This window comes from Hippopotamus amphibius, chromosome 8, assembly GCF_030028045.1.
Source record: "Hippopotamus amphibius kiboko isolate mHipAmp2 chromosome 8, mHipAmp2.hap2, whole genome shotgun sequence".
Lineage (NCBI taxonomy): Eukaryota > Metazoa > Chordata > Mammalia > Artiodactyla > Hippopotamidae > Hippopotamus > Hippopotamus amphibius.
Genome location: NC_080193.1, coordinates 83,097,697 through 83,124,371, shown reverse-complemented (window position 1 = coordinate 83,124,371; position 26,675 = coordinate 83,097,697). Strand labels below are relative to the sequence as shown.

General features: G+C 35.5%; 1 protein-coding gene across 5 annotated transcripts in view; it reads right to left on the bottom strand.

Annotated features, from left to right (window-relative positions):
• The window catches only part of CUL3 (cullin 3), a 94,724-nt gene that overhangs the window by 49,157 nt on the left and 18,892 nt on the right, over nucleotides 1-26,675 (bottom strand). Inside the window, exons 2-4 of one of the 5 annotated variants that reach the window (XM_057744059.1) lie at nucleotides 22,739-22,936; nucleotides 6,808-6,843; nucleotides 1,278-1,391 (exon numbers count right to left, since the gene is read on the bottom strand). In XM_057744059.1, coding sequence (XP_057600042.1) covers nucleotides 1,278-1,391; nucleotides 6,808-6,843; nucleotides 22,739-22,936 — 348 coding nt within the window. Of the gene's footprint in view, nucleotides 1-1,277; nucleotides 1,392-6,807; nucleotides 6,844-21,450; nucleotides 21,514-22,738; nucleotides 22,937-26,675 lie in introns of those variants that run through there. The other 4 variants (XM_057744062.1, XM_057744060.1, XM_057744064.1 and 1 more) reach the window with 4 other exon arrangements.

Here is a 26,675-nt window from a genome sequence, read left to right as displayed (position 1 = left end):
TCCTTTCATCAATAGAGTAATCGACCATGAAATCACAAGTGATTTTCTATCTCAGTGTTTGTGTTGGAATTTAAAGACTCACCAAATCCAGAACTTAAAGAGGACAGCAGTAAGCTACCCTATTTCACATTTAAATCCCAGACACTATAATACATATTTTCACATGCTATCTCACTTACCTCAAAATGTCACCATAAGATGAATCTATATCCTGAAGAGGAAAATGAGGCCCAGAAAGGCTAAATAATTTGTTAAACATTTTATCAAAACCCTGAAAAACGCAGCAGCCTCTCCCTGACCCTCTTGCCACTAAGCCCAACAAAACCTGGGGTACTAGGTCTGACTGAATTTACTCAGTAGAACAAAAAACTTTACACCTGTTTTGCTCTCACTGGAAATTCTCTGCAAACACTGCTTCATTCTACCAAGGAAAAGAAACTAGGACATGCTCTCACCATTACAACTAATAATCAAAACTAAAGAAACTAAAAATTCGAAAAGCACAGAGTAAAATCTTAGAAGAAAATCACTATGTCCAATTCTCGAACACAAACACAGAAGTAACAAGTTATTGGCCTTGATGATTTTGCAGACACAATAATTAAGCTTGATGAATCTTAATAATCATACTGAAGTTAAAAAAGTTTAATCTCCTTGAAAGCTATTAAACAGCTTAGCTCAAGTCAATGTTTTCCAAATTGTTTTGATGAATAAAATATTTTTCTTGAATGATGAAAACAAAAAAACAGTACTAATAGGAGAAAAAGGCACTATATATCTGAAGAATACATATATACACACACTGCAAGGATTTACTATTAGGAAAGATTTACTATCAGGAGTGACAGATGGCAGCTATTAAGAGTATAGCTATTACAAAAGTATTTTTATTAATATGGCATTCCCTGTAACTGAAGATATAAGGACATTAGGGTTTAAAAACTTGCACGAGAATATTCAGCCTTCATCTCTCATGTTGTCACTCAATCACCCTCACTCAAGAAGAGATGGGCTTTTCGGTATTTCCCATATTGAAGCATAAGTGCTAGATATTGAGAAAAATATTAACTCTTTCCCTTTCAGTTTTCTATTCTAATCATTAGGTATATGAACAACTAAGATTTTACATATAAGCTAAGGTTGGCCCTTATGAAGGAAATACTCTTAAAAAATAAGAAAAAAGCTTTCCACACTGAGTTATACCATGCAACTAAATGTGACACAAAAAAAGACACTGTGTTTTGAAACACTTAAAGGAAAAACAAAACTCTACTTACCATATACATTAGTATGTCTCTAATCATCACCATAGCTGTCTGATGATCATTCCAAGCTTGATTTAGCGTTTGAAGAAAGTTGTTATTCAATGAATTTAGTACATCTTCTCGCACCTATTAACAGAAGAGTTCATTACAGCTTGTTTATACACACGCACACACACACCCACATGTATACATGCACATATCTGTTCAACAAAATAATGAAGTGGAATCTTTGATTTTAAATTAAAGAAACATGTTATGAGTCGGTAGAAATATTTTAAGCTATAATATAACCTATATACAAATAACTAACAAATGTGTTTTGTGTAGTCCAGACCCATCTCTTGACCTCCAGAATCATAAAGCAACCTCCTGGGCATTTCTCAACCCTCCAATGACTTAACCTCATTGTCAGCATAAAATCCTAAATACTTATAAAGGAACTACAAAGGCCCCACAGAACTGGCCCCAGGCTATTGCTCCAATTAAATTTCCTACCACACTTCCCCTCCCCCATCTCTGCAGAATGGTCGAAAACACTGATTTTACAGTCAAACTACCTGGGCTTGAATTCCAGCTCCCTGACTAGCTGTGTGACCTTGGGAAAATTATTTAATCTCTGTGCTTCAGTTTCCTCATATCTGAAATAGTATCCATTTTATAGACTGTTTTAAGGATTGAATTATCACTAGTAATGCACGTAGAACAGTGCCTGGCACTCAGTAAACACTCAATGAGCATAAACGATTAACTTAAGGCACTCCAGCTACCATGGAGCTGCATACAGCAAATGTGCTCTGATATCTCCTCTGCCTTGGTTCACACAGCTCACTCTCTGCCTTTCTTCTGCTCAAGTTTCACTTCCACAAAAAGGTCTTCCCTGGTACCTTATTTCAATAACAACCTCTATCTCTAGTCTTTTACCCTATATTTTATTTTTCCTCACGGTACTCTTCACTACCTAATTGCTAGTATATTACGTATTTATCTGTTTATTATTTCTCTTACTAAAATGTAAGCTCCATGGCAGCAGGAATTCTGTCTTTTCCATGTGTACCTCACATATCTAGAACAGTGTCTCGCATATAAAACATCCTTTATTTCATCCCCACCCTCTAATGCCATGATATACCTCCAACAAGGTAAGCTCTTTCAGGATATCTGTCTTTGCATGTAAAGTTCCTTTCAATCTGAAATGCCCTCCCAATGCAAGCCTGTTAAGAATTTAGGAATTCCTTTCCACAGCTCACAAGCATACTGACACCTTCTCCAGTAAGAGGTTGCTGATCACTACTTCTTCCTGCTATGCTATCAGTCCAATGGAAAGATTATTTGACTAGGAAATGGAATCTAAACTCTGGTTCTAGCTTTGTCATGAAGAAGTAGTGTGTTTGTCCTCTAAGTTCCTACAACACTTTGGGACTATGCTGACAACCTATCCAGTTATTCAAACCCAACCAATCCTCCATGGTCTAGCTCAACTCTCAATAACCCCAGCCTAAAGAGACATCTTCTATCTCTAAAGATTCTTTACCACAGACAATCTGCAGTAGTGGTTAAACTTTTTTCAGGTTGGGGAGAATCTGAAGTCATGCTGTTTTTTGAGAAACAAATTATTTAATATGTGTGTTGCGATATAAAGACACCTATAAACCTGAATTATAAACACATATATAAAATGTCACTGTGTATTAGAACTAGAATAAAGTGGTTGGAAGTGCCAAAGATTAAAAAAAACAAACATAACACATTATTCATGGGAGAGTAAGCTGAAGCTGAGAAAACTATAATTTATTTTTTCTTATATATAGAGCAAAAGAAGTCAGTGAGAGATTTTAGTGATGGGACAATAAATCTATTCTACTAAACATACAGTATGAAAACCACTAGCCTACACCACATTATTTAGAATTTTATTATATAATCTTTTGTTTACAACACTCAGCTCCTTTACTTCAAATATATCATCCAGAGATAACTCCATAAATATGCTGACTATATCAAAAGTGATAAACATCCATGTCAGCTGACAGTACTGTGCTAAATAAACACTTTCATGCAAAGTGGTAATGTATCATTTATTTCAACTCATGAAGTCTACCACTTATCATATGCAAGTTTCCAAGGTAGCTAACACTAAAAAAAACAAACAAACAACCAAAAAACAGCAAGTTGAAGCGTACCTAAAATTTACAAAATTCTGTTGAAATTTCTCTGGAAAATTTAAAAAATTCTTCATCAAACTTCATATTCTTTCACTGAACCACTAAACTCTGAGTAGCAATTAAATTAAAATCATGACAATACTAGAGAAACTGTACTACATAACAAAAATAAAATTATATATTCCAAACACCAGAATATCTAGAAATTAATTATAAGGACTTAACTGAACTTTTATATACCCCTTTTGTTATAAAATCAAGTTATATGTTAACTGTATTAAAGTTACCCTGATTTTGGAATGCAAAAATGTGGTTGGTATATTTGCCAGATAAATGAAAAATTTACCAATTAAAGCTTAAAAGTTATAAAATAAGGCACATTTTCTAAAATCACTGATTTATACACTAAAATAAAATATATCAACAAGTATAGGATACCTGCTTTCAACAAAATTAAACCAGCACAATGTGTCATAAATGATAAAATTGCTTTATTTGCATTATACTTCAAAAAATTATCCTGCCAAATCTGTAACAGTGAATTTTACTTAGCAGAAAATAAGCTGCTATAGTTAATTTTGTTTTATTTATTTTTGAATGATTACACACACAGACATGACTAAAAGAAGAAAGATAAATGTCCTTAGGTACACTTGCTGCAATCGTCTCAATTATTCAGATCATTCTCTGACTAAAAAATTGTTCCTCTAAAACTGCCCCAGAAAAATATCTTTGTACTCTGATACATGAAAAGCGAATGCATATTTGTTCAAACATATACAATGAAATGGTAGGAATGAGATGAAAATTCAACCTTTTTGAAGATCAAAATAGGCTTTTCAAAAGATTAAGTTGGCATATAAAGTAAAATAAACATAAAGTGAAAAAGATTTAACCTTTAAATTACAAATTATTAACAATAACACAGAAAATCTGAAATAGAAAGTGGGAGCAGTGTGTGTGTAACATTATTAATCTCACACTCTGACAAAACCACCATTAGTTTTTGCACCAGCAAAGACAAAGGGGAAGGAACCCTGATGCAGAGGTGGTACCAGAACCAAAGGGACCTGCAGATCAAGTATGCCCAGCATCATTACTTTAGAAAGTCTACATGAAGATTATTCAGATGAAGAGCTGGAATTTGAAGAATGAGACGATGAAGAACAAGTAACAAAACCATGGAAGTTGAGAGCAGGAAGGGCCAGCTGTGGCAAAGAGGCTAAATGAGTATCTGAAAACTGATGGCTATGCAGGGCATCTAGCCTTGCAAAGGATAAAGCAAGGCACAGTAATTTAAAACATAGATCACAAACCTGGCAAAGAAATAGAATCCTATGGAGACTAACAGATTCAATCAGGAGAAAGACAAGATAAGACACAGATTGGGAGAAAATACTTACAAAAGACACACATATCTGATAAAGGACTGTTAACCAAAATACACAAATAATTTGTAAAACTCAACAATAAGAAAACAAATGACCCAATTCAAAAAATTTAAAGACCTGGACACCCCACTAAAAAGATATTCAGATGAAAAATCAGCATATAAAAAGATGTTCAACATCTGACCAGTAAGGAATTGCAAATTAAAATAACAATGGGATACCACTACACACCTATGGCCAAAATCCAAAACAATGACAACACCAAATCTGGTGAGGATATAGAGCAACAGGCACTCTCAATCACTGCTGGAAGGAATACAAAATGATACAGCCACCCCGGAAGACAGTTTGGCAGTTTCTGACCAAACTAGATATACTCTTACTATATGATCCAGAAAACTATGCTCCCTGGAATAAATACCGAAGGAGTTGACAACTTATGTTCACATAAAACCTCCACACTGATGTTTATAGCAGCTTTATTCATAACTGCCTGAACTTGAGAGCAACCAAGATGTCCTTCAGTAGGTGAATAAATACCCTGTGGTACATCCAGACAATGGAATATCATTCAGCACTAAAAAGAAATGAGCTATCAAGCCATGAAAAGATGCAGAGGAACCTTAAGTACCTATTACAAAGTGAAAGAAGACAATCTGAAAAGACTATGTATCATGTGATTCCGACCATATGACATTCTGGAAAACTAAAGAGACTGCAAAAAATATCAGTGGTTGCCAGGGGTTAGGGTGGAATAGGCAGAGCACAGAGGATTTTTAGGGCAGTGAAAATATTCCATATGGCACTATCATGGTATTTCATTACACACTTGTCAAAACAAATAGAATAAACAACACCAAGAAGGACCCCCTAATGTAAACTATGGACTTTGGGTGATGATGATATGTTGGTGTAGGTTTATTATTGCAACAAATGCACCACTCTGGTATGAGATACTTACAGTGTGGGAGGTTGTGTCAGGGGGCATATAGGAAATCTCTGTACCTTCTACTCAATTTTTGCTGTGAATCAAAAACTGCTCTAAAAAATAAAGTCTATTAAAAAAAAAATTGGGGGGGGGGGGGGGCGCGGGAGAAGGCACCCAAGATCTAAAGAAAGAGAATCTGGGTATTTTTCTTTTTAAAGTTACCCAGGTGATTCTGATACAACAGCCAGGTTTAGGAAACCACTGACTTAAAAGAGCCACACTAGCAATTTTTATTCCTTCTCTTTGCAGAAGTTTCTCAATATGAATATGTTTTTATATAGTTATAATAATAATCATACTGATGTGGTTCTGAATCCTGATTTTTTAAAGCCATCAATTAACATTCAACATTAACTTTTACTTTAGGAGAAAAGTTACTAGCTATATCATTTCATTTGATTTGATATAGCTAGTACCACAATAATTCAAAGAAAAAGGGTGTAGCAGAATGAAACGTAGGGAAAAAAATGTCATTTGAGATTTAAGAAGTTTCCAATCTACCACCAAAAGCATGAGCTTTAAAAGAAAAAAATGATAAACTAGACTCCATCAAAATTAAAAGCTTTTGTTCTGTAGGTACTGTTAAAACAATAAAGAAACAAACCAAAGACTGGGAGAAAATATCAAATGACTTGTACTCAGAATAAAAACAAAAAACAAACAAAAAAACCTCTTACAACTCAGTACAGAAAGCAAACAACAGAATTTTAAAACGGGCAAAAGACTTGAACACTCTACCAAACAGAATATAAAAAGGCAATCTGCACATGAAAAGATGTTCACCAACATTAGCCATTAAGGAAATGCAAATTAAAACCATGATGAGAGACCACTACACACACCCATTAGAATGGCTGAAATAAAATATACTGACAATACCAAGTGCTAGCAAAGATTCTGAGCAACTAGAACTCTCATACATTGCTAGTGGGAATGCAAAATGGTACAGCCCAGCAAGAAAACAACTCAGCAGTATCTTATGAAGTTAAATATACACTTACCATATGACCCAGCAATCCCACTCCTAGGAATTTATCCTAGAGAAATGAAAACTTATATTCACACAAAAACCTGTACACAAATGTTCACAGCAACTCTATTCATAATCAGAAGAAACTGTATACAATCCAAATGTCTTGCAACAAGTAAATAGGTAAATGGATAAGCAAACTGATACATTTATAAAGCAGAGTATCACTCAGCAATAACAAGGAACAAACTATTGATATATACCACAGACTGGCTCAATTGCAAAATAATTATGTGAATGAAAGAAGTTAGTCTCAAAGGCTACAAATGTATGATTCCATTTGTATGACAATTATAGGACATTTATAGGACAGGACATTCTTGAGAAAAAACTATAGTGACAGAAAAGATCAGTGGGAGAAGGATGTGACTATAAAGGGAAATAGACATTTTCTGGGGTGAAGGATGTTTTATATTGACTGTGACAGCAGTTACATAAATCTATACGTGGGCTAAAATTCATAGACCTGTACATGAAAATAAAAGGCTAATTTTGTTGTATACTGATTTTTTAAGAACTTGCAGCGATTATGATTCTCCAATTGGGTCCTGTTTTATTATTACATTGTAAATGTAAGTTATGATGCCACAATCTTTGTTCATAAAAGCAACCTGAATGCCAAACAATGAAGAATTGTTAATTATTTTGAGTATAACCAACCTTCCAAAGGCCTCTGCAATAATTCAAATTGACATACTATGTTATCCATTTCTGTGAATACAGCTTTCCCTGTCCTTTTTATTAGACTCTTAGCAAAAATTAAAGTGGATTACTAAATCAAAAGAAAACCTTTATTTTTCAGTGTTGTAATAACACCTGCTCACTGATAAATTAACATCCAAGTTGCAAGAAATACATCCTCAAATCAATCAAATTACTGGCAAAGGGAGGAGGAGGAGGAGGATGGAAACGGGGATGACAGGAGAGGCCAGCAGGCATGAACAGGACTGGGAGCTACAAGGATTGACAAGGACACTGACTTTGGGCCAGCAACTCTTGGCTAGTTGGAGAGTTGAAGGATATTAATAATCTACACAGCATCCCCCTGTCCTCTAACACACACATTTATTTTTAATCATTAATTAAAATTTTTTCATCCTCTAAATTTAAATGCCTGGGGCAAAATCCCAGCAAGCCAATCCTAATATCTAGGTAGCACAAAGAAATTTATCAGCTAAAACTAATCTAAAAGATTTTAATTCTAAAGTTTACTGAAACCAGAAATGAACCATATAATTAATGATGATATGGACTACCGAAAAAAGATTTCCTTCTTAAAAAGTCTTAAAACTCAGGACAGTACTTAATTCCAATATAGATAAATCTCTGAAAATACAGGTATTTGTATTTAGCATTATTTTGCATTGAAACATATACCATGTATTAAAAACATAAAACGGTGCATAATATGGTACACATGACAAAAAATGAACATTTAAAAGTATCACAGAGATACTATAATGTTAAGAGGTGTAACCTCTTAGAAATCTGTAGTATTGCAATGTTCACCAAGGAGCTAAAACAATCAAATTGGTATTTGCAGACAGTTACCCAGAGCAGTTACTAATTAGGACTCTGACGAAATTACTTAACCTATACAGTCTGTAGATTCTCTTCCCTATAATATGACTGGGGTTGATTAGATCAATGGCGCTCAGGCAATGCTCCACTAAGATGTCTCAGTACCAGTCCAGGGTGGGCGCTGTTTCCCCTGATTAAATATGATTTACATTGGTTTTGTGTGATTTTAAAAGTTGGAGTTTTCACTGTTTTAAAAATACAGGCATACCTTGAAGACATCGTGGGTTTGGCTCCAACCCACTGCAATAAAGCAAATATCGCAATAAAGTGACTCACATGAATTTTTTAGTTCCTGGTGCGTATAAAAGTTACATTTACACTATACAGTAGTCTATTAAGTGTGCAATAGCACTATGTCTAAATAAACAATGTGCATATCTTAATTTAAACATACTTTGTTGCTAAGGAATGCTAGCCATCATCTGAGCCTTCAGGGAGTTATAATCTTTTTGCTGGTGGAAGGTCTTGCCTAGGTGTTGATGGCTGCTGACTGATCAGGGTGGTGGTTGCTGAAGGCTGGGGTGGCTGCAACAATTTCTTCAAATAAGATGACAATGAAGTTGGCCACAACAACTGACTCTTCCTTTCAAGAATGATTTTTCTGTAGCAAACAGTGCTGTTCCGCAGCATTTTACCAACAGAACTTCTTTCATAAGTGGAGTCAGTCCTTTCAAACCCTGCTGCTACTTTATCAGCTAAGTTTATGTAATAGTTGAAATCCTTTGTTGTCATGTCAATAACCTTCACAGCATCTTTACCAGGAGTACATTCCATCTTAAGAAACCACTTTCTTTCCTCCTCCAAAAGAACCAACTCTTCCATCCATTAATGTTTTATTTAGAGATTGCGGCAATTCAGTCATGTCTTCAGGTTCCACTTCTAATTCTAGTTCTTGTGCTACTTCCACCACATCTGAAGTTATTTAATTCTTCCACCATTTGAGCCCCTCAAAGTCATCTGGAATTAACTTCTTCCAAACTCCTGTTAATACTGATATTTTGACCTCTTCCCACAAATCATGAATGTTCTTAATGACATCTAGAATGGTGAATCCTTTCCAGGAGGTTTTCAACTGACTTTGCCCAGATCCATCAGAGAAACCACTATCCATGGGAGCTACAGCCTTATGAAATGTTTATTTCTTAAATAGTAAGATCTGAAAGTTTAAATTACTCCTTGATCGATGGACTGCAGAATGGATGCTGTGTTAGCAGGCATGAAAACAACATTAATCGTTTGTATGTCTCCACCACAGCTCTTGGATGACCAGATGCATTGTCAAGAAGTAGTAATATTTTGAAATGAATCTTTTCTGAGCAGTAGGTCTCAAAAGTGGGTTTAAAATATTCAGTAAACCATGCTGTAAACAGATGTGCTGACCTCCAAGCTGTGTTGTTCCATTTACAGACCAACAGCAGAGCAGATTTAGCACAATTCTTAAGGGCCCTAGCATTTTCAGAATTGTAAATGAGTGTTAGCTTCAACTTAGTCACCAGCTGCATTTAACCCCTAATCAGAGTCAGCCTGTCCTTTGAAACTTTGAAGATAGGCACTGACTTCTCCTCTCTTGCTATGAAAATCCTAGATGGCGTCTTCAAATAGAAAGCTGTTTTGTCTACACTGAAAATCTGTTATTTAGTATAGCTATCTTCATTAATTATCTCAGCTAGATCTTCTGGATTACTTGATAGTCTCTACATCAGCTCTTGCTGCTTCACCTTGCACTTACATGTTATGGAGACAGCTTCTTTCCTTAAACCTCCAAACCAACTGCTGTTAGCCTCAAGCTTTCCTTCTGCAGCTCCCCTGCCTCTCTCAGCCTTCACAGAACTGAAGACAGTTAGGGCCTTGTTTGGGATTAGGCTTTGGTTTACAGGAATGCTGTTGTACCTGGTTTGATCTTTGATTCAGACCACTGAAAGTTTCTCCATATCGGCAATAAGGCTATTTCACTTTCCGATCATTCGTATGCTCACTGGGGAAGCACTTTTAAATTCCTTCAACAACTTTTGCTTTGCAGCTACAACTTGGTCTTTTGGTGCAAGAGGTGTAGCTTTCAGCCTCTTTCAACTTTCAACATGCCTTCCTCGCTAAAGCGTCATCATTACTAGCACTTGATTTAAAGTGAGGGACGTGCCATTCTTCCTTTCACTTCAATACTTGAGGCCATTATAGGGTTATTACTTTGCCTAATTTCAATATTGTTACGTCTCAGGGAATAGAGGCCGAAGGAGAGCGAAAGAGACTGGGGAGCAGCTGGTCAGGGGAGCAGTCAGAACACACATGATGTTTATTAAGTTTGCCATCTTATTTGGGCACAGTTTGTGGCACTCCCCAAAAATTGTAACAGCAACTTCAAAGATCACTGATCACAGATCACCATAAAAAATATAATAATAAAGAAAAGGTTGGAAATACTGTGAGAATTACCAAAATGTGACAGACATGAAGTGAGCATATGCTGTTGAAAAAATGGTGCCTGACTGACTTGCTCAACAGAGGGTTGCCACAAACTTTCAATTTGTAAAAAATGCAGTTATCTGCTAAGTGCAGTAAAGCTAAGGACAATAAAACAAGGTGTGCCTATAACTGAGAGAGCCACTGGATACTTGCTAAGTACCTTTCTTGGCTCTAAATTCTAAAACATACTGCTTGTTTCACCTGATGAAACCAGAGTATTTACATAAATGTACATTTGCCATGATCAAAAATAGCATTTAAGTTCTCACAATATTTGAAATTTTCAGAGCTCTGCATACGTGATCTGGGGGTTTGTCAATTTACACATTTTACCAGTTACATAAATCCTATTTTTCCTAGAAATGTCACTAAAGAGTAATTCCTGAAGATCTCAAAATACGTTTCACATCATCACACCAAAGTGATGTGACAATAAAAGTGGCTTACTATATATATAAGTGAATCTCAATGGGAGCCAAGCCATGGAGTGTAGAGGACATCTCTTATAATCTGACACATCCTTTGAAAAAAGCTCCAGAGCTCTTCCCCTCATGCTGAGAATTCTTGATTTAAAGGATTACATGGTGAATAGTGGCAGCAAAGGAATACAGATGCTAAAAAAAAGCCCATCTGCCTGATTCAAATCACAGACCCAACATTTAGTAGATGTGTGACCTTGAACGACTTAATTTATGTATCAGTTTTCATAAAATAGAAATACCATCTACTTCAAAGGAGCTGTTGTGTGGATAAAATGAACTAGTATACACAAAATACTGTGCCTAGTCCACAGTAAATGCTACATAAGCATTTGCTTCTATTACATTATTTGTATTACATATTGATAAAATTATTTATATACGTATTTGAATCTTGCTACTCAGTGTGTTATGCACAGAGCAGAACCATGGTCAATATCCTCCTCCTCATCATCATGTATGAGCCTGATCCACTGAATCATAATCTGCATTGTAACAAGATGCTCAGAAAATTCATAAGTGCCTTAAATTTTCTGAGACAAGCAACATAAATAAAACATACATATATATATATTTCACATATTTTATACAGTATTTTCCAAACTCTCAATTTCCACTTCATTTTTGCTTTCCTTTCCTATAAAGAACAGAAACATCTCCATAACTAGAAGGAATTATTTTACTTCATACTTTGAGGACTTCATGATGGAACTAACCACCATTAAGTTTGGTGAACAGATGTTATCTCATAATACATGTAACAACCTTAAGATTTTTGTACTTCAAAGCAAACCTACTAAAGTTTAGGAGGATTAATCTTAACTTCTGTAGATATTTTAAACTTTCTAAGAATTCACTAATGACAAAAGATTCCTGAATGGAATAAAATTTACTGCCCTCTTGATATTTTCTAGATTGACAGTACTGTTCGCATTATTTTCACTAATTTTTAGAATAAAGGTGGCCACTTTGATAAGAGGAATCATACCAGTATCCTTAACAAAACTAAAGATAGCCACTGCAGGGAAAACTTTTTTCCTGACTGCTGTCAGAAGATTCTTCTATAAGTGAGTTTACTAACATAGTGAGTTTACTAACATATACATAGTTAGTAACATAAGTTTAAGAATTTCACAAAGTGTCCAAAATGAAGGTCTTAATTCAAAAGGATACATAAAAGTCTCTCCCTGAACTGACAATTCAAATATTTAATGTTTACTTCCAACAAGCAAAGGAGGGTGCTAGGCACCATGGGGAATACAAAATGCAATCACTTTACAATCTCTGTAAGGGAGGGAAGAAAAGAGGAGCCTAATATTAGCATTCACATGATGTTAATACAAAGTAGAATTCCATGAACAGTACCAAAGAAGTCGTGAGGTTCAAAGCAAGGGCACAGGATGGCAATTAGGACAACAGATTTTCACAGTTTCATAAAGAAAATCTGCTTGCTACATGTTAAAGAAAATTAAAAACATCTAAATTTGGCATTTAAAAAAATACATTATTATTTCAAATATTCTTCTTAACTTTAAAAAAAAATAACTTGGAGAATCAGGATTTAACGGCAAAGCAGTATCATGAAAAATGGTAGCTTTTTATATAATAGTTGAAAAGGAAAACAGAAAGAAAAAAGCAGTATACCACAGGACAATATGATTACCATTTGTAAAGTACTCCACTCCCAATGGTTAAGACTATAAGATATACATTAAAAGCATCAGTACATTACAGCATTAATACCACAGTTAAACTCTGAACTACAGGGACACTGACATAATAAATCGTGAAACATATAAAGAGCATGGCAATACGGCAACTAGTCTTTTTGTTCTCCTGAGTACCATGGAGGGAAAAAACATAGTTCTACAAGATCACACAATCTGATTCCCAGCAGACCATCAGACTCCAGCCTCAAGAAATCTGAGGTATACAGCTCCAAAACTACACTGTGCTTCTAAACAGCGAAACACACTCTGCTTAAAGTGCTTAGATTCAGTAGTAATTAACTTGGGTAGGTAGAAATATTACCCCACACACAGAAGACAAAACAGATCTTGGCAATTCGTGGATATAAACCATGATGGTTTCCATTTGACTGATAGTATTACTCTTAGAGATTCATTTTAATAGACAATTATTGATGCCAACTATATGAAGAGCAGCAGACACAAAGATGAATGAAACAGGTCTCCCTAGCTTAATAAATATTAAAAGAACATCACTAGAAAATACGATAGAGAGGGGTACCTGTCCTGACAGTGCTTACAGTCTACTCCACAATTTAAGTGAGAATAGCTGGTATTTAACATGGGTGAATTTGCTAAATAACACTCTAAACTGGGCTCTTCCCCAACATCACTTCTCTTTCAATCCTTTCAAAGTAGAAACTACTTGATTTCCTATGCCCCTCATATTCGATGACTGCTATCTTTCTGACTCTCTAATAATCCCTATTCCTCCCCCTATCCCTGATAACCTCTTCCTCTTTGCGGATTATCCTATTTATATTCAAGTTATTCTTCCAAATCGTATTCCTTAAGGGTTTGTACACCTAGCTGAGAGCCGTCCTCTTCTTTCTGACTCCTGTCACCCTAAGCAACTCTAACATTCAATCTAATGGGTTCTCAGTTTCTTCCAACAACTTTAAGTTAGGAAAAAGGACAAGACAAGATGGCAGGAGAATGAAAGATAAGTAGCAATGAAGCACTGAAAATGGCACTACTCCTAAACCTTTTATGCCATCTTTTCCACACCAAGGAGTCTCTTTTGGAAGACTAAAACCTAATAGCTCCTACCACCCACAGAATAAAAACCAAATCCCCTACAATGTTAGTCCAACTAATGCATGTGAAGTCCTTTAAGTTCCATTTACAGTTACACTGGTCCACCAGACAATGCTCATATCTACCTGCCTTTTTCACTCATGCCATTTTCCCTACTGAGACTATCTTTTGCCTTTGTTTACATGATGAATCTTTTATAATCCTTTAAGGCTCATCAAAAGCGACCTCTTTCTACTTTGCCCTAAATTCTTTAGGCAAAATAATGCCCCTTCAAATTTGATTACCTCGCTAAAATTGGGAAGTTTCTTGCTGATAGGCATGTCTTAATTATTTTTTGGTGGATAAAACACAGGAAAGACTCAGTATCTGTGGGCCTCTGAACTGAATCTGTCTGTGTTAATGAAAATCTTAAACCCTAGTGTTTCTATCACTGTGCTTCACAATTCACTGCAATCACTACATTTATGATATATTTTGTACACAAATGCCACTTAAGAAAAAAATATCTCTACATTTATTCACATTTGCCTAGAAAGAAAGGAAAAACATTAAAAAAGCTTTATTATAAAAGTTATGTCTGTTTAAGTAACTGGCCCACAAAATAGCCCAGAGCTTAACATAAAATTACAACTTCATTCCCTCAGGCAATTAGTACCACTACATAAACATCTAAATTTATCTATGAATAAACATAATATTTAAAACTCTGGTTCTTCCCATACTCCCTCTAAAAATGGGGAGAAAAATCAATACACTGAACAAGTTCTTCATATAGAAACATCATTTTCAGCAAATATGACCCTACATACAAAACACAAATGGTAGGATGTTACTCTACAAAGACTTTACAAAAAAAAAAAAAAACAAAAAACAACAACAACAAGGAAGTTACTTAAAAATTCAAATTATTCTCCTTCAAGGCTTCATTCTTCCTACCTGAAAAATCAAGTGCTTATTAGAATTGATCAGGATTACAAGGCACAGATTCAAGTATGTAAGTCCACAACATAAGCTCCAGAATGACAGGGATCTCTAATTTAACACAAACACTTATTAGTCCAGTGCCTGGCATGTAACAGGTCCTCAACAGGAAGTTTTCTGAATGAATGAAAAGTGAGGAGGATGAAGCTCCTCTTATTCTGCCTTCCTCACATTCAATCAAAGTAAGACATTATTTGAAGAACAAGACAAAGACAGAAAGACTTTGAAAACCAATGGAATAAATATTCTTTTTAGCAATAATAAACTGTTTCCAGTAGAGTTAAAAAGTCAACATATTTTTGTTCAGCAATTATTTTTCTAAGAGGAGAACAAACTTTCAAAGCACAGGAATTAGCTTTCATAAGCTCACTTATGAGGCTGCCATTATTATTTAGTTATTACTACAGAGTAACAATCTGAAAGAAAAGGGGAAATTAAGCATAAAGCAAATCTAAGAAACCTGTTAATCATCACAAAATTGGAATAAAGTTCTTGCCACACTAAGACCAAAGAAAGTTTCTCCCCTGACTTTAAGAAACAATTAAAAATGGAAAAACTTCCAGTCTAAACACATATTACGGCACATGAAAGGACAAGGGTAAACTGCAAAAACTATGCTTTTCCTAAGTCTTAGTAACCCAAAATTATGAAGATAGTCATTTTATAATTTTAATGCTCGTTCAGGCTAACAAAACCAATCCCAATCTCATTTTATACATTAATAATCTGAAGTCCAGAAAAATCTAGTAATTTGTTCAAGATTGTTAGTGGTAGAATCAGGCCTAATTCTCCCCACTTTCTGTCCAGTACTTTTTCCACTGCATCTAATTCTAAGTTATTTATTATTAAACTCCTATTATTACTTCTATTGTTGTTTCTTATTATTATGGAGTACTTAGCAGAGTTAGCAGTGTGCAGAAGAAAAGGCAAGTCCTCTGGTACTTTACTATGAGTTAGAGACTTTCTATTAAGTCTGAATCCCAAATAGGAACCTTCTAAAAGGAGATGACTCCAAAAAAACAAACAAAACAAAACATTTTAAATATCTGACAATTTAGCCATTTTTATCTCAATAAAGCTGAAAAAATAAAAAAAAAACCAAAACCCCACATACAAAAAGATGTTCCACCCTAACCTGACCCTGCCCACAAGTAACAGAACTGATTAGCACTATTTTTGAATTTAAAATTGTCTTTTAACATTACACACACACACACACACACACACACACACAGATGCTGTGAAAACTACAGCACTGCTAAATAAATGTCAAAATTAAATTATTTTATAATTTAAGGTTAGAGCAGACTCTCTGGCCATTTTTCAGTCTCCACTGAAATCCTCAATCTGCCTGAAATGAATGTTTTAAGTTCCTCAGGGTTCAATCTGGAGCCCTCTTTTCTCTTTACCCTGTGTGATTTCATCTACTTTCAGGGCTTTAAGTATCATCTATATGCTCACAATTCCCAAATTTAGATTTCCAGTCCAAACTTCTCAGAGAACTAGATTTACATATCCCTTTTTGTTGGCATCTTAAAATTAACCTGTCCAAACCGAGCTTCTTTTTCTACCCCAATCTATACCAAAAAATGGAAACTCCTAGTTGTTCAAAAGCCAAAAACCTAGACATCATCTAGGATTCTTCCCTTTTCCCCATTCAATACAGTCAATCTATCCACAGGTAACAAGTTTTCTACATCTGAAATACAGCTTGAATCTGAAAACTTTTCTCTACCCCCACTGTCACTAGACTGATGTAAATCACCACTAACATTCATCTGAATTATTGGATTATTCCATTCTATTCCCTGCACTTCAACTCTTGGGCCCTGTAGCTTATTCACCACACAGCAACCAGAGTAATATTTTAAAAATCTACACCAGATCATATCACTGTCTTGCTTAAAATCCTTGAATGGCTACCTAAGGTACATATACTTAAGTATGATACCCTTATAGCATGGCTTCAAGGCCTGGGCGTGATCCAGCTTATGATTTTCTCTCCAAACTCATCTTGTTCCATTCTTCCCCACCGCCAACTCTTAACTCCTTATTCACAACATGTCCTCCCCCACCCCTACCCCCCAATTCTCTAGTCCAGGTATTGGCAAAGGAAGTCCTGTCTTTATAAAATAAAGCTCTACTGGAATACTACCATGCCCGTTCACTGTGTATGGTCTATTGCTGCTCTCGTGCTACAACAGAGGGGTTGAGGAGCTGCAACAGAGAACGTATGGCTCAGAGAGCTGAAAACATTGATTACCTGGGCCCTTTACAGAAAAAATGTTCTATACCCATTCCCTTTGCCGAGAATGCTCTTCAACCAACTTTTCTTATGAGAACCCTCTCATTCTTCAAGTCCCAGTTTAAACATCATTCAAATAACCCTCTCTTGGCCTATGTATTATTGATAGCTGCTCTCATCATTTTCCCCATCACTGTATCCTGTTTTCTTCACTGTATTTTATAACTAAACATTTGTTTACTTGTTTATCTGTTTCATGAATGCAGGGATCAGATGCATTTTATTTACCAACATATTTTTTACACCCAAGCCACAGCTCAGCAAATAAAAAATACTTCTGAATGTTAAATTCTATGATGATAAATCTTACAAGGATACTTTTGAGGCTTTGACAAAACGACCTATAATTTAAAAATCCTTAAAAATGGAAAGTAGCAGAACTTGTTTTCTCCAATATAACTATGCTTTTAAAGGTATTTTATTTAGAAAAGAATAATCCCTGTGAATTCTGAAAATTTTTCATATTTACTAAAATAAGACTTTTCTTATGACATGGCACAAAGCCCACATCACACCCTAAGTTTTGCTTTATGATCTTCAGAAATTTACTGAATTCCTTTGGGTCTCAGTTTCTTGGGGAAACATTCTTCTAGAGATAGGAAGGATATACTACTAAGAAAGAGAAATAGCATTTAGCTTTTCCATGCCTGCTTCAATTTCGTAAACTTATTTCTAATGTCAATAATCAGCTACTTTCATCGCAAAGAACTATCCTCCCATCAGCTGCCCTTTGGTAGTTTATAACACTTTGCTTTACCAAAAATGTTCCTCAAAATGTTCACTATTCTCATCTTGAAATTGGAATACCAATGAACTGTGATTCCATGAAAAAAAAATGTATTTCCTCTGAATTGTTCTTCAACATGAAAAGATAGGTCCTGGCTGTCTATACCACAGCACTAAAAGGTTCACTTCAATGGAAAATAATTTTGCTTTAAAAATATATTATTAGTTAGGCAGTTCAGCTAACTGCTAAAAGCATAAGGAACAAAAAAACGAGGAATGGACCATGTACGAATGCTTTCAGAACCATAAAAAGGGATATATTCTGTGAGACTGAAGTTACTTTGATACCACAGAACCCTAAACCATTCTCTTACCTTCCAGCCAGAAGATGCAATGCAGAGATAGGCAATATTGATTTCCACACAGACTATACTTCTACCAATTATATTATATTAATAACATCTCTAAGTCCCATTAAGCAGAACAAATGGAGACTTCCTACATCAGGAGACAAACATTTTGGTCTATTGTGACAGCCCTGTCAGTTAACAGACTTCTTTTAACAGTGTCCCCTTCAGACAGTACTGTATTTGTATGATTTTTTAAAGTGTCTTATAAAATAAGAGTAAAAATGAAGTGAGATTAATGGAAAACACAAAAATGAAAAGCATAGATACTAGCAGAAGTTCAAAAACTTAATTCAACTGAAATAAAGAAATGAATCATTAGATATGTAGATACTGGTACCTTTCCTAGTCAGAAACTGACTAGCTTAAGATGGTCAAATGAGTATTTGTGAAAGGAAAAAAAAAATTAAAGAACATTTCAGATGCTGCTGATATATCATTAACATTTGTAAGAGAAAAGTTTAGCATAATCAACTTGAATACATGTTCTCTGGAATACATCATAGGCAACTGCCTATACTCTGAAATGACAGTTAATCTTAGATACGGGACCACTTTAAGAGACTTACAATATGCTGAAGCTCTTACAGTTACCATGCAGCTATTGTTCACATGACTTCAATTTCTACCTAACCATGTTTCAGAGTCCAAAAATCAGTCACATCAACACTGACCTCACACTCTCGCCCCCTCTCCTCTCCTCACTTTTTGAAAGAGCCAATTCTCAACCAAAGCACATAACTACAGGTGTTTTTTCTGCATCGGTGTCCAAGCTACAAAGCACTGCTTCAAAAAAAGAAAAAAAGAAGAAAAAAATGATAAATCACACATTTAGGCCAACCCCTACTGAGCTATCTTTTTCCTCACTTGCCAATTCCTTAGTATATTCCCCACAGGGGCTACTCAAAGTCTCTTCATCTCATTTTCAGAAGATGCACTATTTAATTATTAGATTCATGATAGTCTTTAAATAAAGCATCTCAAAGATACTACTGACAACTCCTTCATTTTAATTATAAACAAACCAAGAACTAAAATTTAAAGGATTATAGATTTACAAACACTGAGCCAATTTTCCTGAAACCCCACATGCACCCTCAATTTTGGCACATTTATTGCATCCTGATCCATTCATTACGCCTCAGGAACAGATTTACAGAAAAGTTAAGGATCAGCCTGAAGCCACACTGCTTGAATACTATTCCAGCTATGCCACTTACTAGCTACATGCACCTGGACAAATAACCAATTCTGTGTGCTCGGTTTCCTCACTTTTAAATAGAGGTAACAGTATCTGGCTCATTGGGTTGTGACCATTAACTAAGTGAACACATCTAAAAGCACTAGAAGTGGACCTAGCACACAGTAAATGCTAAACAATTGTTGGGGATCATTATTATCACTCCCTATAGAACCTCTGGTAAATGAGAATCTACCCCTCTTCTACCTATATTTCTCCACTGTTCAATTCCACACACTCTCCATAACCAAAAATTCAGTTGCTCCAATCGTCTCCTCTTCAACAGCTTTAAGCAAAACTCCCCCACTTTCTTCTTTCTTTTGATGCTAAACTTCTTAAACTAGTCTTCATTTCCTACATCTATTAACCATAGTTTGCTTTTAAAGATTCATCCCTTGGCTCTGGGATTTTCGTTTTTTGAACTCTTCCTCAGTACATGCTACCAAATGTCAGATGCTGATCTCCAGTTTTGAGTTCCTGCCCAAGCTCTGAACCTGTATATCTCCAAACACATATTTCTACTTGGACATTTTATTACAATCTCACACTCAAATTTCCTCACATTTCTAGGGTGCCTTCTAACTATAAAAATTTCCGGTATAACCTAAAACAAAATTTGTCATCTCCTCTACCCATTCCAATAATAAGTTCACAATAATTCTACTGGTGGCACCATAATTCTCCCAGTAACCAAATTCTTCCTGGTCTTACTTCAGTATTTCTGACCTCATCCACTTATTACTAGCCTATCACCTTACTTAGATTTTTTCAGGTCTTCTCCTGTTTCTAGCACACATTTCCCCCCAATTCTACATTTATATCATCCTCATCTTAATTTTGTTAAAATATTCTGTCACACTATCATCCACTTAAAAACCTCCAATAAAGCTCTACTGTAAAGCCCAAATTCTTTAGCTTGGCATTCAAGTTTTTCTCCAATCTCTTCCCAAATCAACTTTGCAATACTATACTCCACTAGTCCCCATAAATTATTATACACCTCATAAATTATTATAAACCTCAAACTCTACTTACCACCTAAGTTTACTGCTGTATAATCATGTGATATCTGCCATCCTGGAACACCTTCCACATTTTCACTTACGTCCCAAATTTTTCATGGCTCAGTTCAATTTCATCTTTTCCCATGAAATCTTACAGCCCAGGATAATCTCTCCCTCATTTGAATTCCTAAGGCATTTATTGCCTATACAACTCATTTGCCATTTAATTACATAGTGCCTCACACTGTTATCTAAATGTGTGTATCTTCTCTCACATCCGAATAAAAACAAAAACAAACCTAGGAAGGGACAGCATATCTCTTTGCATCTACTAGATTTTCTTAGAAAGCTGTACATAATAGGCAGATAAGAAAAAACTGTTGAATGCATGAAGAACATAATCACTTGCTTCATGAGATACTAGCTACCTGCTCATGTAATCCCATTTAAGAGAAAAGAATCATAGAAGGAAGAGTAGAGACAGAAAAACTATTTTGTAACCATTGTAGTAATAATGATTCATGCAAGAATCATCAAAGGATGCTAAAACCATCACATGAAAGTTTCTTGGGGAACAGGATATTTACACAGTCTCAAAATATATCTGAACAAATTACTTATTAATTACAAAGGGAAAAAAGGTACCTTCACAGTGGAGAAATCTGGCGGACACCAAGTGATCAAAGTTAACATCACCAATAATGGGATAAACTGACATCATGTGCCTCCTGATGTGATGCACTGAGGACACAACATCACTTATGTATTATTCCTGCCAAAAATGCATAACCTGAAACTAGTCATGAGGAAACAATCAGACAAACCAAAAACTGAGGGACAATCTACAAAACAACTGACCTATACTCTTCAAAAATGTAAATGTGCTGAAAGACAAAGAAAGGCTGAGGAATTGAGTGTGTGATCCTGGATTAGATCCTGGATCAGAAAACAAACTGCTATAAAGGACATCACTGCCACACAGGACAACTGGTGATTTTGAATGTGGACCATATTAGGTAACAGTTTCATATTAATGTTAAACTGCCTGATTTTGAACGTTGTTCTTTGGTTAAGTGACATCCTTGTTCTTAGGAGAAACACTGCAAAGTAGTTGAGTGTAAATGAATCTAAAACATTCTCTAACTGTCCACCAATAATAATAATACCAATAATAGTAATAACAAGTACCAATAGAAAGACTGGCTACAATGTGGCAAAATACTGACAACTGGTAAATCTACAATATAAGAAATCATTGTACTATTGATGCAACTTTTCCATTTTTTTCAAAATAAAATTTTAAAAACAAGTACCCTAATACCACACAAAAACTTTGAGGAGTTTTTATTTATCTGTGGTATTTTACATCTTATCTAACAATCTTAAAGCAAGACATACTTGCAGTGGAAGAGTCTGCTTTATAAAAACATTTGTTCTGAAAAAAACAAATACATCTTTTTGGAACCAAAGAACCATTTAATAATGTTAACAGTCCAACACTAATTTATCTTAAAAAATTCATTCATTGTAATAAAACTCAGTTAAAATGAATAAAGTTAATTTCAGTTGGTGAAATGTCTTAGACAATATTTTTTAAACAATGTAGTCTTATTATTTTCAAATATACAGAGAAAGAAAAGAAAGCTAAAATGAGCTGATTAAGCATTTTAAAGAAAAAAAAGATCTGTAATTAACATATTAATAAACAAGCATATGTAAATTAAAAGTTTGCTTCCGAGACTGTATTTATCAAAGATGACAAACTGCACCTTCCCTCAATTATCAAAAATTCTGGTTTAGCTGATTACAAGTTTTAAGTGAGGTTTTATAACATAGCTACTAATTGATTATCATTTCTATAGGCTTCCTGGAACCTTTAAAAATACTTCTAGAGATTCAATATAGTTAGCAACAGTCCTTTAAAGTTGGATACCTTATTTATGAGATGTTCGGTAACAACTTCTCTTAGTCCAGTGTAGAGCTTTTCTCCATGTTTATGCAAAACCATTGTATATGCATTTCTATAGAGCTCCTCAAAACTAAGACCACTGTTATTCTTACGCTGGATTTCTTGAATTGCATTTTTCAGAAGGTCCCAAATGCTGTTTACATACTTTTCATCCATGGTCATCTGTAATATCCAAAAGAGAGAAAGAGACAAAAAAAAAAAAAAAAAAAAAAAAAAAAAAAACCAATGGTTGAAAATCTTTCTGTATTTGTCCATATAGTAAATATTTTATATGGCTATGATTATAAATCTACACGACTTACAAGGATGTTAACAATCTATTTTAACAGAAATAAAGGGATACATTTTAAAATAGTTTTTAGAGCTAATAGAAGCAATTTAAAAAATCCTTTTAAGACCTCCCTCCTTATCTGCAGCACAATCCTCCACTTTAAATAAAATCATAATCTCTGATGTTAATACTTGCTTTAGCCAAAAGTGTAAGACATTTTTCCCCTAAGTTTATTTAGTAGAATACAAGCTCAGAGAGACACTTTAAAAGGTCCCTTGATGAAAAAACACTGGGGACATGAACACTGTTTTCCTCTCCTGAAGATCTGCAGAGCTCCTTAGCAAATTAAAGATGAAGAGATCTGCAATTAAAAAACAGAACAAACAAAAAAACAATAAAACCACACATTTTCTTTGTTTAACCTAGCATTCTCTCACTTTCCTCCTTTCCCAGTTTGGAATCCATGGTCCATCGTTTCTAAGCACCTTGCATACACCCATAAATAACTTGCCCCTTCCTCCCCCTCCAAAATACTTGCCATTCTAAACCCCAACTGCCCACCTACGCCTCACATGCACCCACACAGCTGAAAGTTAACTACAGAATAACATACACAAAACCATATTCAATCCATATCAATTTAAATTCATAACCACTAACCACAAGTGGACCCTTAGCACAATGCCACAATCCTACTCTTCTAGTCTGACTCTACTTTCCTAGATAATTTTACACCATCTCCTCCATCCTCAATCTAGGATAACAACTTGCTTCCTGTTCCACTGAGAAAACAGAAATAACCTGAAGGGACACTGCACAAACTCTGGCCACATCCACTAACCTATCTGATTGTATATCAGTGTAACCTGCTAGTTCTTGTGCTCAAAGTGCCAAGTTCTTATATTCAAACTATAACACAAGAACCAGAAACATAGACATCATCTAGGGACTTGGCAGAAATGCAGAATTTCAGGCCCCATCCCAGACCTACAGAACCATATCTGCATTTTAACAAGAACCCCAGGTGACACCTATACAAAATGAATTTTAACAAGTACTGCTCTAGTTCCATCCCAACTCACCTATTCAAGGACCTCCCTTTAGCAATCTCCCTTCCCAGCATCAACAAAATTTTCCTCTCTGCTAGGTAATTTCCATCTGCATTCAATATCCTCAGTTTCCCATCTTAAAAACAAACAAGCAAATCCTCACAACCCCACATATTTCTCCAGCACCACCTATTTTTTCTCTTTTTCACTTATAACAAAATCACAGGGCTGGGGAGAAGACTTCTACATTCACTGTCTCCAAGTCACATATCCCCCATTATATCTTGAATACACTCCAGTAAGGCTTTCATATCTACCATTTCACAGAAACTACTCTTGAGAAAGTCACCAGTGACTTCCACACTGCTAAATCTAACAATCAAAGTCTCACTTCTCATCTTATTTAACCTAGGTAGCAATTCAAAGAGCTGATCATTCCTACTACTTGATACAGATTCTTCAGTTGCCTTTCAAGCACCACAATCTCGTTTTTCTTCCTATTCCACTTGCTCCTATTTGTCAGCGTGCTTACTAATTCTTACTCATCACCACAACCTCCAACCTTTTTCTGAACCCTCTTTATCTTTCCACATTCAGTTTTCAGGTGAAGTTAACTCATCTGGTCTCATGGCTTTAAGTTAACCTCAAAATCTATATATCCCATTTGGAGATTTCCCCTGCCTTAATACCAGAGTCCTATATTCAGCTACCTACTCAATATTTCTACTTGAAAATCTACGAGGCATGTCAATCAAGTCTAGAACAAAAACCTAATCTTTTCCCCTAAACTGGCTTCCCCTGCAGTCTTATCCAACTGAGCAGATACCCACTCCATCCCTCCAGTTGCTGAAGCCAAAAAGTTTGTAATCAGTCCTCTTTACTCTCTCAACTTACTTCTAAAACAAAAGGAAATTCTGTTGTCTCTTCAAAATGCACCCAGAACCTAATTCTTGATTTCTTTCATCACTATTAGCCTAGTCCGAACCACCATTACCTCTCAGATTATTACAACAGCCTCTTAACTGGTCTGTTTCTGCTCTTGGCCCACTATTACAGAACAATCAGAGTGACCTTCTAAAAACACAAACCAAATCATGTACTTCAGCTGCTCACAACCCTCAGTGCCTTCTCACTTCTGTTGGAGTTGATGCTGAAAGCTCAGCTTCTCTGTACTGACACTATCCTACAAAGCCTTATTCGACCTGATAACCTCTGACTTCATCTATTCTTCCTCCTTGCTCTCTCTGCTCCAGCCCTACCAACCTCCTTGTTATTCCTTGGAATACAGCAAACAAGTTCACTTCAAGTTCGTATTTGCTACTCTATCTGGAATGCTCTTCCCCCAGATATCTACATGGCTCATTCACTTCTCAACCTCAACTCTGCTCTACTGTCACCTTAAAATGAAGCTTTAACTACCTACTCTATTTAAAATAGCAGCCTCCTCCTACTAGTGACCCTCAAATTCCAACCTCACGTTATTTCTTTTCCTGGCCTCTCTCCTCCCAGTCAAATGTCAGCTCCATGAAGGCAGAGATTTTCTTCACTGCTGAATAACCTCGGCCGCTAAATTAATACCTGGCATATAACAAGCATGTATATTTGTTGACTGATTTTCTACTAATCTCTGACTAAGCAGCCCTCTTCATGCCCACAAAACCTACAAGTTCTGTGTTCACAACCAGGGAAACACTGCATCAATTACTCATCAGATTCATGCATACTTCTGACCTGAAATGGATAAAAGATACTGAGCTAACAAAATCCTCTCCAAAGAGGGCTGGAAGAAACTTTTGGAGGTGATGGAGATGTTTACTGCATAGACTGTGATGGCTTCACAAATGAACACTTACCACCAAACTCAGCACGCTGCATACATTAAATATGTACAGCTTACTTCAATAAAGTGGTTAAAAAAAAAAATCTCTCTAAACCCTATCCAATGAGTACTGTGAAAGAGGAAGGTGTAAGTAGGCAAGAGTTCTTTCAGCCAAACAAGCTCAACTCCCAATCAAGAGGATTCTTAAGCAGATGACTCAAACTGAGTCTCATTATTCTAATCTTTTCTGGAGAGCTTAAAAAGGAACTCTTTAGAAAACAACTTCTTTCCTGTTACTCAAATCTTATTCAAATCCAGGTCTATCAGAGATTTCAGGTCTTAAGAGAACTTACTCTTACATCTAAACTACCTATTTTTATCAGATATTCTCATACAGAGCATGCCATCCGTATAAAATATAAATAAGATGTGGCTATTTACAACTGTTCACAAATAAAGGCCACAAGGCAATGTGATAATGATGGCTTCAAATACTCCATGTATGTGCAATGTGGTTTTAGTTTGCTGACAGCACACGTAGAGGTTACAATACAGCCAACTAAGACACCATCCCTGAGGTTAAATAATAAACATATAAAGCAAAATGTTCAAACCAACTTCAGAGAAAGAGCAAAGTTAACATGGACTAAAAACTCCAGAGATAACTACACTGCTAACAGTTGAGCAAAACTTCAAATCATCTTTCTAGGCTCTGCAACATAAGATCCCATGAAAGCTAGAAAATGTTCAAAAAGGTCTCTA